The 17009-nt window shown below is 42.8% G+C and overlaps 1 protein-coding gene across 2 annotated transcripts in view; it reads right to left on the bottom strand.

Moving 5' to 3' along the window:
* Positions 1 to 15467, bottom strand: part of MECP2 (methyl-CpG binding protein 2) — a 52190-nt gene extending 36723 nt beyond the window's left edge. For both annotated transcript variants that reach the window (XM_021719297.1, XM_008071544.1), the window contains exon 1: positions 15344 to 15467. Coding sequence is in view for 1 of the 2 variants with exons in the window: in XM_008071544.1 (XP_008069735.1) it covers positions 15344 to 15369 (26 nt within the window). In the remaining variant the exon portion in view is untranslated. The remainder of the gene's footprint in view (positions 1 to 15343) is intronic.
* Between the last annotated feature and the right edge of the window lie 1542 nt (positions 15468 to 17009).

Raw genomic sequence — 17009 nt, 5'->3', positions numbered from 1 at the left:
AAAAAAAAAAAAAAAAAAAGCCTGCAGCACCCAGTAATTTTTTTTTTGTATAAAAGAGTTGACGCCGGGCTCGGTGGCGGCTCAGCCTGTAATCCCGCGCCTTTGGGAGGCTGAGGTGAGTGAATTGCCTGAGCCCGCGGGTTCGCGATCCACCTGGGCAGGCGAGACCTCATCTCTACAATAAATCAAAAAATTAGCCGGGCATGGTAGCGCGCACCTGTAATTCCGGCTACACGGAAGGCTGAGGTGGAAGGATCGCCGGAGCCCAGCAGGTCGAGGCTGCGGTGGCCAGGAGCGGCCACTGCACTCCAGTCTGGGCGGCAGAGTGAGACTCCAACTCAAAAAAAAAAAAAAAAAAAAAAAAGAGTTGACAATAGACACAAGTATTCTGATTGAAATGACCCCAGCACAATGAATGAAAAAGACACAGTTTTAGACACATTCTCATGAAATTTCAAGACACTTAAAAAAACCCAAAAATATCTCCTGGGGAAGGAAAGACAAAGGCCACCTTCTAAAGAACCCTCATCAGACTGGCATCAGGCATTTGTTTCCTTTGTAACTCTGCATACTTAGAAGACAATAGGAAAAGCGCCTCCAAAGTTAGGAAGGAAAATGATTTCCAACTTGGAATCCTATATGCAGCCAATCAAGTATAAGAGCAGAAGGAAAGGCATTTCAGAAATGCAATGACTCAGAAGATCGATTTGTTATGATTTTGGCTACAAGTAATAGAAAAAGTCTTCCCTGAATGTGCCATCAAAACCGTCCCTTCAGTCTGAGTGGACCAGCTTGGATCATACATCCAGTTGTGACCAATTACAGGTTCCAAGGGAATGCTATGTGTGGAATGACTTAAGGATCCTTTCTGAGGTTGGGAATCAGGTAGAAAGGTGAATAATATCAGGATCCCATTAGAAGTGGGGAAAGAGGAAATGGATATGGAGTAAGTAACAATGGTATCCACTACAGTTTACTCCCTCATGCATCCTATTTTAGTAAGTTATTTAAGGATGCAGTCCAGAGAATAAAGGAGTAAACCAAGGACAAGGAAGATATGGGTTCTGGGACACAGAGACTCCAATCCAGGAGCTCAATGGAGGGGAAGATCCAGATGGTAGCTTTGTACAACCTTGAAGAGCAAACACTTGTCCAGATTGTAGGAGGAGAACAGAGAACTCCTAGGGGAAGGCCTTTGGAGAGACAAAGCAGAATTGTAGGAAATAAACAGTACTACTAAGGGGATTTTACAAAAATATCAAAGAAAAAAGAGGCACAAACACAAACAGTGGGAAAAACAAAGAGCTATAAAAGAAAGCCAAAGTTTGAATATGAAGCAGATTAAATCCTGGCAAGAATTTTAAGGAAGCGATGAAGTCTAAGAAAAGAACATCATTTGACCTCAACTGGTCATTCTCCTTTGAGCAGTACAGACCTATAAAGAAGGAAGTGTAATCCTAAGCATTCATTACTTGGCCTCACCAGAACAGTATTCACATGTGTAATGTAAATAATGTTGACTGATTTTCAACCTATGACTTGGCTGTGGTTGCAGGGCAGAACATAAATGTTAACAATTATAAGAATGGATATGGTAAAGTGTAGCTTTTAAGAGGCAGAAGTCGGGGAGGGAAAGTGGAAGGAAAAGTAGATACTAATAGCCTCATCTTATATAGAAGGGAACTGCCATGTGGACTAAAATTGATGGAACAAGAAACACTTTAAAGTTACAGAGAAATGTGAGTATGAATCTCAACATGGGGAAGTAATGTAAGCTAAGCCATCTCTTTCACTGCAGGGAGTTAATATAATTCCCTAAAGTTGGTAAATCAAGAAAGATGTATAAGCATATGATTTAATTTTGAAAGCAATCATCAAAAGAACTAAAAGCAGACATGGTTAAAAGCTAACATCTCTGGGTTAGGGAATAGGACAGGGAAGGGGTAGACTGTTGTTTCTTCTTTTTCTTTTCTTTTTTTTTTTTTTTGAGTTGGAGTCTCACTCCGTTGCCCAGGCTGGAGTGCAGTGGCCTGCTCACGCCCACCCTGGCATCAACCTGCTGGGCTCAGGCAATCCTTCCATCCACCTCAGCCTTCCAAGTAGTTGGAAGTACAGGCATGTGCTACCACGCCCAGTTAATTTTTTGACTTATTGTAGAGATGAGATCTTGCCAAGTTGCCCAGGGTGTTCTTGAACCTGTGGATTCAGGCAATCCCCTCACCTCGGCCTCCCAAAGTGCTAGGATTACAGGCTTGAGCCACGGCACTCGGCCAGGTACTTGTTTTCACCATAACCTTTTTTGTTGTATATAATTTGTTACTGAGTGGTTGTAATATTTCCATAAAAATTCAAAACCCCAACAACTTTACCCTTCAAGTTTTCTACTGCTCTGATGTTAATGCCCCAAGTCCTGTATGATCCAGCCCCTGCCACTCTCCCCCACTCCCCTCTCTGTTCCTGCCACACAGGGTTAAACTCCTGCGAGACTGAGCCTTTACACATGCTCTTCTCTGTCTGGAAAGTTCTCCTCCACTCTGTGTGCCTGTCCACTTCTGTTCAACCCTTAGTTACCAGCTTCAGCGATGCCTTCTTAGGGAAGGCTTCCTTAACCCTTCCAAGGCTGAGCTGTTCTCCCATTATGCAGTTATGTGTGGCTTAATGATGAGGATATGTGCTGAGAAATGCGTCATTAGGCAATTTCGTTGTTGTGTGACATCCCAGAGTGTGCTCACACAAACCTAGATGGTAGAGCCTACTATACACCCAGGCTATCTAGTGTGGTCTATTGCTCCTGGGCTACAAACTTGTGCAGCATGTTACCAGCCTAAGTACTGTAGGCAACTGTGACATAGTGGCAGGTATCTATGTGTCTCAACACATCTAAACAGAGAAAAGGTAGAGCAACAATATGGCATTCAATCTTATTGGGATCCCTGGCGTATAGGTGCTCTGCCGTTGACAGAAACTTCGATAGGATCACAGTGAGACCCACTCCCATATTTGTCCTTCTGAGCACTTAAGTACTTGAGTAATTATTTAAAGTATGTCTCTGCCATCAAACGCGAGCCCCATGAGGAAAGGTACGAAATCTGTCTAGGTTACCCTACCCTCTGCTTAACATAGGGTCTGGGGTACTGGAGACACCTTCCTCTGCTCAGGAGTGAACGGACAATAGCCTGATGCACCGTGCATCCTTCAGCATGGAGCAGAAAAGGAACTCAGTACTTAAACTAAACTGCACTAGCCAGATGAAAAAGAAACTAAGTGTGGAATAATGCCATCCTTTAGAATTGAGTGTCACTATAATAATGAACAGTCCTATGAAACATGTAGTGTTTCACAAGGATGTCAGTGAAGAAGCTGCCTAATATGCCATCCAAAGTCCTATTGCACCCAGCTGAAAGGTGTTGTATGTGTGGCTTGGACTGGGCTAAGTGGCAGTGGAGATGGTGAGAAGTGGTTGACTTCACAGGATTTGTTGATGGATCGGGGACATTGAGGAAAAAAAAGCAGAATCAAGGATGACTCCTAGAATTCTGGATTGAGTAACTGGGTGGATGTTGATGTTATTTACTGAAATGGAGAAAATAGGAGGAGGAAGCGGCTTGAAGAGGAAAAAAATCAGGAGTTTTGTCTGGGACTTGTTAAATTTGAGATGCATATGAGTAACTCAAGTGGATGCTAAAGAGGCCATCAAATGTGGGGCTCAAGAGAGAGGTTTGAGACAGAATCAGAGTTGGAGCCATCAGTATGCAGACCTACTATCATTCAGAGTGACAAAAATGCAAAAACAATGGAAATGTCCCCTCATTAAGTCAAGGCATAGCTATACAATGAAATGTTAAGTGATCACTAAAGATGATGGTACAAAAACATTATCCAGACATTATCTATCAGTAGATGGCAGATTTAGGAACAATTTTTACTTTTCCTCTTCCTATATTTTCTGAAAAAATGTTTCCATTGAACACATATTACTTTTATAATAAGAAAATACAATTATATTATTTTCATTTTAGGGAAAAGTGAAACTATAAATCTGTTTTTACTGACATGAATATATATTGACAACATACTGTTGAGGAAAAAAGACAAGTTACAATAACATATTATATGATCCATCTAAAACAGTATGTGTGCAAGCACACAGACAGATAGGACTCTAGAAGGATGTTTAAAATGCCAACAGCAAAAGTAACTTTTAGGCTATTATTACCTACCAAGAAATTTATGAGGTATTCAGTAGTGTTAAACAGTTGCATGGTTTCTACAAAACACTAAGTATGCTCATAAATATTTGATATAATAAGATGAACTAAGCTTTAAATGTCTTGTCTCCTTTTACTGTACCTGTGCTTCCCTCCACTAACTGACTAGTCAAGAGCTGGCTGGTCTTGCTTGTTTGTTTTTTGAGTGGAGTCTCACTCTGTTGCTCAGGCTAGAGTGCAGTGGCATACTCATAGCCACTGCAGCCTTGACCTGCTGGACTCAGGCGATCCTTCTGTCTCAGCCTTCCAAGTAGCTGGAACTACAGGTGCGTGCCAAATATGCCCAGCTAATGTTCTGATTTACTGTAGAGATGAGGTCTTGCCATGTTGCCCAGGGCTTTAACCCGTGAACCCAGGCAATCCTCTTGCCTCCACCTCCCAAAGTGCTGAGATTACAGGCATGAGTCACTGCGCCCGGCTTGTTTTTTATTTTTTAAACTTTTAAATTATTTATTTTAAAGACGTGGGGTACAATTCAGGGTTACGTATACAAATGTTCATTATGCAGGTACCCTTGTTGATGAGGTGTGCCGCCCTCTCCCCTGGCAGTCTCCCTCAATTACCAATCCCACCCCCCGTTTTTTATTTTTAAATTTTATTTATTTACTTAGAGTCTGGCTCTGTCACCCAGGTTGGAGTACAATGGCATGATCACAGCTCACTGCAGTCTCATATTTCTGGCCTCAAAGGATCCCCCACATCAACTTCCCTAGTAGCTGGGACTACAGGTTCATGCTACCATGCCCAGCTAATTTTTTAGTAGAGATTGGGGGGGGGGGTCTCGCTATGTTACCCAGGCTGGTCTTGAACTCCTGAGCTCAAGCAATTCTCCCGCCTCAGTCTTCCAAAGTGCTGGGATTACAAGCATGAGCCACAGCACCCATCCTGTTTGTTTTTTAGAGACAAGGTCTCACTATGCTGCCCAGGCTGGTCTTGAATTCCTAGACTCAAGCAATCCTCCTGCCTCAGTCTCCCAAGTAGGTAAGATTACAGGTGTACCTCCTACACTTGGATTTTAAAAATTACTTGTAGAGATGGGGACTTGCTTTGTTGGCCATGTGTTGGACATAATGCTATTTCAAAATATCTGGAACAACTATAATATGATATGAAAGTGTCTTTGATCTCTTGGTGACGTTCTAAACTACTATGGTCTGTTGACTACATTTGCCATTGAAGGAAATCTGGAGCTTTAGTGAGAGGTTAGTGAAAATGGAGATAGACCGTTTTTCCCATCCAAGGTCACAGAACCCCTGAATACTTAAACCCAAGTCAGTCTTTGGTCTAGAAAGACACACACTAAATATTAATGGCAGTTTTTGCACTGTGGAACTGCCAGAAGGATTTTATTTTTTCTCTGTACCTAAATGCATTTTCTAAGTTTTCTACAATGATGTTTTACTCACGTAATTACATTTTAAAAGAGCTTAATAATACTGTTTTTGTTTTGTCTCTGGCAGTCTGAAAGGGTAACTAGAAAATTTTACACAATTGATTATAAAGTTATATTAACTTTTTTTGATTTTTTATTTTTGAGTCAGAGTCTCACTCTATCACCCAAGCTGGAGGGCAGTGGCATGCTCACGGTCACCACAGCCTCAACCTGCTGAACTCAGGCGATCCTTCCACCTCAGCCTTTCAAGTAGCTGGAATCCCAAGTACGTGCCACCTACACCTGGCTAATTTTTTAATTTATTGTAGAGACGAGGTCTTACCATGTTGCCCAGGTTGGTCTTGAACCCCTGGACTCAGGAAATCCTCTCGCCTCCACCTCCCAAAGTGCTGGGATTACAGGTGTGAGTCACCACACCTGGTTATATTAACATTTTAAATAAAGTAATAGCACTTAAAAAATAGACTTTTAACCTTCCCTAACTAAAGTGTTATGATGACTTTAATCATTCCTATGTTCTCATGAGGTAAGAAAATAATTACTAGAATGATTTATTCTGAAGTTAAAAAGAACAAAAAGACAAACTGTCACAACTGCAGACGTTTGTCTATTTTTTTTTGCCAAGAGTTAATTCCCAAAACAGCTGAAAATATTAGAACAAATTAGTACTTAATATGGACTAATACCTTCTGCTGTTTACAAAAACACAAAACGCCAAACACAGGGAAATTTGCATTTTAAAAACAAGCTACTAAATATGTGTAGAAAAATTTTACTTACGACTTATCAAATTAGTGTCAAAATTTATAAACTCCTAGAAGCCCCAAATTAGCAAAAATGCTTTAATGTTTTCAAAAGTGATCCACACATAGAAAGTAAGCTCATGTTTGAAAGTGCTCAAGTTCATGTTTTAGCAGCAATGTGGAATATTGCAAAGACGACAGGGACAAAGGGAAATGTGCATATCTCAGAAGCCTGCTTTGTTTTCTTTCAAATCTAAAAATAAAACCTTCGGAATGCCCTATTAATAAGTCTAGAAAATGGATGCCTTTTTTTGTGGAAAGCTTTCACAAACATTGAAATAAAAATATCTTCTTCTCGGTTAATAGGACCAAAGGATACAAACATACACCAGATGCCAGTCCTTGTTTCTCTACAATTCCATTCTCCCTCAGGGCTCTGGTCGGGCTTCTGTTGTAAAATTGTTTCCACAGCACAGGGAGGCATGTTAAATGAATGAACATGGTCTGTGCAGAGCAACTTGGACCAGGCTCAAAAGTCAGGTATTGAGTGAAAAGGGTGAGGTGCAGAATGTTTCATATAGTAGGATATCATCCTGGAAACCTGCAAAAACACTTTAGAATATTCTATATCATCATGTGGAATACAACATAAGTCTCATGGAGAGTATGCTGATTGCCTTTATGGGATGGGCTACCTTGGGGAAGCAGGACAGAGTACAACCATGGGCTGGGATTCACCCGGATCCCTCCTATTTGAGTTCCATAAAAGGAGGCTGGCACAAACAAGGGAAACTGCTAACATTCCCCAAGTTCAGGTAGAAAGTACCTAAGTGGCTATGATATAAATATATATTTTTTTGAGTTGGAGTCTCACTCCACTGCCCAGGCTGGAGTGCAGTGGCATGCTCACTGTCACCCCAGCATCGACCTGCTGGGCTCTGGCAATCCTTCTGCCCCAGCCTCCCAAGTAGTTGGAACTAGAGGCGCGTGCCACCATGCCTGGCTGAGTTTTTAAAATTTATTTTAGAGATGGGGTCTCTGCTCCCACAGAGCAGATGGCCTCCAGAGCAGTGCAGGGCAGAAGGGGACAGGATGGGAGGGCAGAGCACCTCACACTGCCACATGGGCTCGGAGAACGTCTCAGGAAGATGCAGCCTGGAGGGAAAGTCGAGCCTAGGCAGCATCCCCAGGGCAGCGGCGCCTGGACGCTGCTGGCTGTCTGTGCATGACAATGCTGCTTTCCACACGGCCAACCGGCTGCCCTGCCTCATCTCCACAGCCTGCCACATACGGGTCCTTCCACGAGACGCACACGTTTCTTTCCTCTGATGTCTTCTCCTGGACCTAGCTATTGTCGCCTTACTGTTCAGATCATGATGTCATTTTTCAATGAAGGCTCTTCCCTGACCCCATCTCCCAAGCCTGGGTGGGATCCCCTCCAATTATCATGTGCTCCTTAGTGGCTGGAACTTCTCTCCGTCCAGAAATGAACCCATGGTAAAGTCAAAGCTCTTTGCCTGTCTGTACCTCCCACCGGACCAGAAGATCCCTGAGGGAAGGACAGTTCCCAGCAGCCAGCACAGTAACTGACACAAAACAGATGCTCAATTAGCATAGGTTAAATTAATCAGGTACTGCCACATAAAGAGTACAACAGTCATAGAGAAATGAGGCAACAGCAACCTGGTCCTGAACACTTCCAGGCCACTCCCCATGCACATGACAGCATGAACGCGGCCGAAGGCCTGGCGGCTGAGGGAGACCGCCAATACCGAGGCCCAAGGAGCTATCACAACTGAGCACACTCCCCAAATATAAATGCCCCCCTTTCTCCATGATTAACAAACAAGAACTGGCTGCTATTCCCCTTGTCAAGTAAAAAGGTCCTGCTTCACATGCCCTGCTCACACAAGGTCACGTTTGATGAAATGAAAGCTTCTAAAGTTTTGCTTTCTAGCGCTAACTGCTAGAAACAATTCTTCCTAACCTGTTGAACAACTCTCTAATCTCTACAGTCATCAGTTCCTGTGCTTATCCACTCATATGTAGCTTTTCCTTTAGTAGTCTACAATTAAAAGGCCATTCTTGGCAAGGTGCAGTGGCTCGTGCCTGTAATCCTAGCACTTTGGGAGGCAGAGGTAAGAGGACTGCTTAAACCCAGGAGCTCAAGACCAGCCTGGGCAACATAGCGAGACCTTGTCCCTACAAAAAAATAACAAAATTAGCCAGGTGCAGTGGCATGCACCTGTAGTTCCCCAGCTACCCAGGAGGCTCAGGCTGTGGTGAGCTGTGATTGTGCCATTACACTCCAGCCTGGGCAACACAGCGAGACCACAACTTTAAAAAAAAAAAAAAGGTCACTTTTGATTTAGCAGTACCTATGAAAGTTTAAAGTACATATACCCTTTAACATAGTAAATTCTATTTCTAGGAACTCTATAAACTTTCTCATGAGCAAAATGGTATATGTAAAAGACTATTCACTACAGCATTAATAAAATTTTAAAAACTAAAAACACAAATATCTATCATCAATAGAAAACTGGCAAAATAAATTACAATATATCCATATAATAGACTATTTATACCCAACCCTTAGAAAGAATTATATGGGCTAGGCATGGTGGCTCAAGTCTGTAATCCCAGCACTTTGGGAAGCCGAGGTGAGAGGATTACCTGAGCCCAGAGGTTTGAGACCAGCCTGGGCCACTTGGTGAGACCTTGTCTCTACAATAAATCAAAAAATAAGCCAGGCGTGGTAGTGCACACCTGTAGTTCCAACTACTTGGAAGTCTAAGGTGGAAGGACTGCCTGAGCCCAGCAGGTCAAGGCTGTGGTGGCTGTAAGCGTGCCACTGCACTCCAGCCTGGGCGATAAGAGTAAAACTCCGACTCAAAAAAAGGAAAAAAAGAAAAAAAAAAAAAAAAGAATGATATGGGCTGCACACAGTGGCTCACACTTGTAATCCCAGCATGTTAGGAGGCCAAGGCAGGAGGATCACTTGAGGCTTCAAATTCAAGACCAGCCTGGGTCACACAGTGAGACCTCGTGTCTTTTTGCTTTGTTTTATTTTTTTGAGCAGGAATCTCACTCTGTTGCCCAGGCTGGAGTGCAGTGGCACACTTGGCCACCACAGCTTCAACTTGCTGGGCTCACGTGATCCTTCTACCTTAGTCTTCCAAGTAGGTGGACCCACAGGCATGGGCCACCATGCTCGGCTGGTTTTTTGATTTATTGTAGAGATGAGGTCTCACCATGTTGCGCTGACTGGTCTCAAACCCCTGAGCTCAGGTAATCCTCTTGCCTCCACCTCCCCAAGTGCTGGGATTATAGGCGTGAGTCACCACACCTGAATGAGACCTTGTATGTTAAAAAAAAAAAAAGTAAGCCAGGTTCAGTGGCTCAGCCTGTAATCCCACGCATTGGGAGGCTGAGGTGAGTGGATTGCTTGAGCCTGCAGGTTTGAGACCGGCCTGGGCAACTTGGTGAGACCTCATCTTTACAATAAATCAAAAAATTAGCCGGGTGTGGTAGGGCGTGCCTGTAGTTCCAGCTACTCGGAAGGCTGAGGCAGAAGGATCACCAGAGCCCAGCAGGTCGAGGCTGTGGTGGTCGGGAGCGGCCACTGCACTCCAGTCTGGGCGACAGAGTGAGACTCCAACTCAAAAACAAACAAACAAACAAACAAAACAAACAAACAAAAAAATCAGCCAGGTGTGGTGGTATGTACTGTAGTCTCAGCTACTCAGGAGGCTAAAGCAGGAGAAGCACTTAAGCCCAAAAGTTCGAGGCTGCAGCGAGCGATGACTGCGTCACTGCACTTCAGTCTGGGCAACTTTTAAGATTCTGTCTCTTAAAAGAAAAAAAAAAGGGGGGTTCTGGAGATGAATGGTGGTAATGGCTGTACAACAATGTGAATGTCCTTTTTTTTTTTTTTTTTTTTTTTAAGTTGGAGTCTCACTCTGTTGCCCAGGCTGGAGGACATCCTGGCCACCGCAGCTTCGACCTGCTGGACTCTGGTGATCCTTCCACCTCAGCCTTTCAAGCAGCCAGAACTACAGGTGCGCACTACCACGCATGGCTAATTTTTTGATTATTGTAGAGATGAGGTCTCGCCAAGTTGGCCGGGCTGGTCTCGAACCCGTGGGCTCAGGTAATCCACTCGCCTTGGCCTCCCAAAGTGCTGGGATGACAGGCTAAGTCATTGAACCCGGCCGTGAATGTACTTTAATGCCACTGAACTGTCTACTTAAAAATGATTAAAATGGCAAATTTTGTTATATACATTTTACCATAATAAAAATTTAATGTAGGCTGGGCGCAGTGGCTCAAGCCTATAATGCCAGCAGTTTGGGAGGCCGAGGTGAGGGGACTGCCTGAGCCCACAGGTTTGAGAATAGCCTGGCCCACTTGGCGAGACCTCATCTCTACAATAATCAAAAAATTAGCCGGTTGCAGTAACATACGCCTGCAGTTCCGGCTACTTGGAAGGCCGAGGCGGAAAGATCGCCTAAGCCCAGCAGATTGAGGCTGCAGTGGCTGTCAGCATGGCCACTGCACTCCAGCCTGGGCGATGGAGTGAGACTCCAAAAAAAAAAAAAAAAAATTAAAAATTAAAAAAAATGTTTTTAACAATTTAATGTACACACACATACACACAATAATTATTATTATCATTATATTATTATTTTTAAAGAAACTGGTAATGGTAGCTGCATCCAGGGAAAATAAATGCTTGGGGCCAGGGTAGCAGGGAGACTTTTTATCATATAACTTTTTATATCACACCTTTTTCATTCTGTACTGCATACCTAACTATCTTTTTTTTCTTGAGTCAGAGTCTCACTCTGTTGCCCAGGCTAGGGTACAGTGGCATGCTCACAGCCACCGCAGCCTCGACCTGTTGGGCTTAGGCAATCCTTCCACCTCAGCCTTCCAAGTAGCTGGAACTACAGGCACGCTCTACCATGCCTAGCTTATTTTTTGATTTATTGTAGAGACAAGGTTTCACCAAGTTGCCCAGGCTGGCCTCGAACCCCTGAGCTCAGGTAATCCTCTTGCCTCGGTCTCCCAAAATGCTGGGATTATAGGCTTGAGCCACCGCACCCAGTGCATACCTATTAAAAAACATGCCAGCCTTATACAAGAGACCTTTTCCTTAATCATAAGTCATTTATTATATCCCTTCTCCTTTAAGCAAAAAATATTTTCAATCCCAATCAGAATTCCACTTCAGTTTTAAGGGTATCTATTAGATTTAAATGATGCAAGTTGCAAAAATTACAGTTGCTACCCTAAGAATATACTTACTAAAAGTCTATCTTTTTTTTTCTTCAAGAGACAAGGTCTGGCTCTGTTGTACAGGCTGGACTTCAGTGGCACAATCACAGCTCACTGCAGCTTCAACCTCTTGAGCTCAAGTGATCCTTCTGCCTCAGTCTCCCGAGTAGCTGGGATTATAGGTGTGAGCCACTGTGCCCAGCCCCATCTTTATTTTTATCAGCTATTACAGAAAAGCTTCAAAATCATCTCAGAAGGAAATTGCCATTTTACCAGTATGCAACTTTTATTCAATCACAACCAAGCTAGATGAACACAGAACTGTTTCAACAGAAAAAAGTTACCATCATCATAATTCAAGACAAAAATAAAAAAATCAGCCTGCAATTACACGAGTTGGAAAACAAATTATGCTTATGTCGTAGTCTACCCTAAAGTTCTAACTTACATGTCAGAATTTAAAACACACACAGATACACACCATTCTGGATTCCTCCTAGTTTTTCTAAAACCTATTTTGGTGACGATCTGCTATTTTCTTGAGTCGTCCGGAATGAGCACTGTAGCCCTGCTCCCAGATGAGGAGAAGGTACCACTTCCAGGGCTCAGCACTGCCCCTGGCTTGAAGCAGGTGCTCAAATATTTGTTGGGTAAATGAATGATTGTCTGCTGACAGGCCTGCCATCAAGCCTCACAGAGAAAAAATTCACAAAGAAAAAAGCAATTCTGGAGAAACTGAAACGTTTAAGAGATACTTTGTTCGCTTGAAGAGATACTTGGTTCATTTGTTGAAGGTGGGCATGATAAGTGGTCCACCAAGTGGCTAAGATGCAACTGTCTAAGCAGGCTCTAGACTTCATCCTACCCAAGGTAAATACAAAGCCAGGTATTTTCAAGACCACAGGAAAAACACAGGACAATTTACCTATAATATTCTTTTGCATGTATTAAATATGTATGTATGAATACAGTATATCAATTTTTTTAGTAAGAAAATATAGGTGACTGTTGATCTGTTCTTGGAATTGGAAAGGATTTTCTAAGTATAAAAGCAAAAAAGAAATCATAGCAGAAATTTTATATATCAGAAAGGCGGCCAGAATCAAGACACATGACAAAGGAGGAAAAACATCTGCATGATGACAGAGTTAGTATCTTTAATACATACATTATGAGTTCTTACAAACCGATTGAAAAAGAAATATCCTGATGGAGAAAGAATGTAGAACAAGAACAGGCAATTCACAAAGACCAAATACAAATGGCCAATGATTACTAAGATTCAGTCTCAGTAATAATCCAAGGAGCACCAATTTAAAAGATGGATATCCAATTCTGAGGGGATATGGGCAAATGGCACTTTCTCAGACTGTTGCGAGGACTGGGATAGCCATTTTGGAAGATGACATGGCAGTACACACCAGCAATTCCAAGTCTAGGCAGCCATTCTTGAAAAAGACTGGCACATGAGGAAGTTCAATTCTGCAGTATTTTTAATAGCAAATCACTGGGAAATCCAATAGAGGGACAATGAAATGCATGATGGTAAGTCAGCACCAGATGATGCTGCTATTTAAAAGAGACGAGGCAGAGAGAAAATATATGGGAAGGATAGATGCAGATATATGCAACACCATCCTGCTTGTTCAAAACACAAAAAGTGGCCTGGCTCGGTGGCTCAGCCTGTAATCCCAGCACTTTGGGAGGCCAAGGTGAGTGGATTGCCTGAGCCCGCAGGTTCGAGACCTGCCTGGGCAACTTGGCGAGACCTCATCTCTACAATAAAACAAAAATGAGCCGGGCGTGGTAGCGCGCGCCTGTAGTTCCAGTTACTTGGAAGGCTGAGGTGGAAGGACGCCGGAGCCCAGCAGGTCGAGGCTGCGGTGGCCAGGAGCGGCCACTGCACTCCAGTCTGAGTGACAGAGTGAGACTCCAACTCAAAAAACAAACAAACAAACAAAAACACAAAAAGTGCATACTTGTAGCCTTAGAAGGATCTACATTATCAACAGCAGTTACTTAGGTTGTGGGAGCAGAGTAAGAGGGAGTTTTCGTTTTTTTCCTTGATAAACTTTTCAGTGGCTTGATTGTTCTATGAAAGCATGTATTGTCTTAGTAATTCTTTAAAAAGTAAAAAAAGAAAAATAATAAGATATCAAACATGTATTTACTAAAGATAGGTTCTGCCCTTTGAGAATTCCATTAAAAGTCCTTTGAAGCTCAAATGTCTGCATCTGTCTCATTCATCAGTAATATAAAAAAATTTTTTAAAAATCTCCTCGACATTTCTTAGGAGAAACTATATAATAGTGTTAGCACTGCCTGTTTTATAAAATCCATTTGAAATCTGAGAAAAAGACAATTAAAAACACAAAACACCCCCAGGCCTAACATCTACCAGAAGAAACCCAGTCACAGCCCATATTACATTTAGTTCACACAATTTCTGAGACAAAGCACAAAGCACTAGCCATACAACTCCCACCAGCATAAATACGTGGAGTACAAAGAATGTCCTGTCAGCCGAGCCCAGAGCACACCCGCAGCAGTCAAGAGAATGGCAATTTGAGTCACAGGATCAGGAACAGAATCAAATTTGGGCCCTGAAGTCAGTGTGATGTGCTCCGCTTCCTTCCACACCTCCTGTTCTCCTCTACCCAAACCTCATCCTCCACCTAGTCCCTAACTGGCTGTTTGTCACGGATGTCTATAACAGCTTTATACTGAGGTGTCAGAAACCACTAGAGAGACACAACAAAGTACTACTTGGGATCTCAGCTGGGATCACAATGGCAGCATATGTGAAAACTCACATGTTTTCTTAGGAAAAGAAATGGGAAAATTCAGTTGGAACATTCTGCTTTACCACACAGAATATTTTGAAATCCAGATGTCAGAACATCAAATGTAGAGATGCTGAGCCTGACGGTTGAGAAATCAAGGAACCATTCATTTTTATAAAGCGAAAGTCCATACAATGGTGCCAAGTAGTTCAAAGTGCAGCTGATATAGCATCTGAGTGTCAGGCCTAGAATGACTTGGGCCCCCAGCTTTTCCAAAAGCATTCATACTGCCTTCAAGTCCCAAGAGCCAGATGTGTGTCTGGGTCTCTCCTTAGTTACCATGGGTGGAGCGTGGCAAGCACATGCCACAAGCTATGGGCTCCACTGTTCTGGGACAGCTTTCAGGAAGGCATCCTTCTAGGGCCCACACGCCAGTCCCCCTATCTGAAAATGCATCCTGCTCACTAGCGTTGACCAGCCATTTACAGATAACCAGAGCGAACAAAGCATCATGCTGAAGACCACTAGGCAACAGCAGCAACGCAGGTAAAGAGCTCAGTACAAGGCTCTCAGCTCAGCTGACCTGCTTCAAGGTGAACTGAAGTTGCAGATCACCAGTTCCGGCTCTAATCTGACGCCCGCCCCAGATCACGCTGTGGCTACCAAGTAACCCTACCCAAACTGACCTTTCAGGGCTCAGGGAAGTGACTTTTTTTTATTATATGGCACAGTTTGGCACAGTTATGTCTTTAGTCTTTGGGGTACTTTTATACTGTCCAAGAGTAGTATATCTTTTTTTTTCCTTTTTTTTTTTTTTTAAAAACAGATGGCCAAACCAGGACATATACTAAAAAAAAAAAAAGGAAGGTTACTTACCTGAGCCCTAACATCCCAGCTACCATGGAATCCTGTTGGAGCTGGTCTACAGAAGCAAGGTGTATTCTGGGGAGTCACATGTCACATCAAAGCAGGAACTGGTGAGTCTGTATTTTTATGGAGCCTAAAACAAAGAAAATCGTAAGTTGAAAGCCCCCATTGAGCTGCACGACCTTTTTCCCAGGGCTATTTGGGACATTTTGAAGATAAACACATAGACAAAGTACTATGCTATTTCCCGGCTTACCTAGCTAGAAACAAAGGATAAATTGCAAATTACTGGTACACAACACACAGTGCTAAAATAAAGAAAAGATTCACGCTTGCTACAAATGACACTATCACAGGTCTTGTCACCTCCAGGGGACACTTCGACACTACGAAGCATACCATGAGTGGTGATTTTTGGCAAGTATTTCTTCTACCACATAATACAGAAACACTTAGGATGAGAATACATGTTCAAGAGAACATGCAACACAAAAATATCACCCCTGAAAAAACAGACTCCAGAGGTAAAGCCTTCCTTCTTTTCCAAGCAGCAAAAGTTGCAAGGAACTGCTGTAACATCACGCAAAGGTTTTAACCCTGAGAGAAACAAAGCAGCACCAAAGGGAAGAAATCAAGCACCCTGGGAGATCCAAAGCCGTCACCTAAAATACGCAAGTCTATATCAGAGAGATCACTTTTAAGCTTCTCAGATCAGTAAATCTCAATGTTCAACAAACCGAGTTATTAGTCTGACAGTTTCTTTTTAGTTTTTGAACACGTTCCAAAAAGGACTTCGGTCATTACATTTCGGTCACTGAGATAACCATCATTTCCTTGTTAAAACTCAAACTGCCCCCATATTAATAAGCTAATCTCTGATATCTTGCTGGCCCCAAAGCAGCATTTTTATCTTTCGACTAAAAACAAAAGCTCTGAGTATACAACCTAAAGGCTATTCACACCACCACACAATTGCTCATATAATCAAACCCAGAAGAATAACACCAACCAAGTCTTTTACTGGTCTGTAGTTAACAGAATGGTACCTAGGATTATCTTTTAAGGCTCAGTGAGGCCTCATAATTCCCTTAAGCATACAGTCAAGTCATAGAATGCACTGAGATCCTAGAAGTCAAGTTAACAATATTTCTCACATATATAATAAAAATCAAATTAGTATCCTGGCTGGGAGGCCCTAGAAAGGTCACAAATTCTCAGGGATACAAGTTTTTTTTTTAAACTTTTCAACTGAGGGAGCTGGACTAAAGTTCCTTCCAGTTCTGAAAGTCTAAGATCACTGATTAACTCACGATTTCATGGGAGGGAAAAAGAGCCAGAAAATGAGAGCAGTTAGGCGAAAACCTAATAAAGTCCATATATACAACAGCCCCAGCTCTTAGGCAAAGAAGCGCATCCTTACTAAGACTCGGCCTTGTCAGCTTCAGAGGCAACGAGAGTCCAGATGTCTGCAGTAGCTGCAAAACAGCTACACACCACGGTGAGGGCACACTCACATACCAGCAGCCCCAGCGGAAGTGTGCCTTGAAGAAGTTATAAAGACCCGGGTTTGATACTCTAATGGAATGATCATCCCCTCCCCTTTGATATGGGAGTGGGGATGCTTTGCCCACCCCCCAATTCCAGCTCCCACTCAATTATCCCAAACACCATACCT

This window comes from Carlito syrichta, unplaced genomic scaffold (genome assembly GCF_000164805.1).
Source record: "Carlito syrichta isolate Samal-C Ts95f unplaced genomic scaffold, Tarsius_syrichta-2.0.1 Scaffold314365, whole genome shotgun sequence".
NCBI lineage: Eukaryota > Metazoa > Chordata > Mammalia > Primates > Tarsiidae > Carlito > Carlito syrichta.
This window is presented reverse-complemented; position numbering and strand designations above follow the sequence as displayed.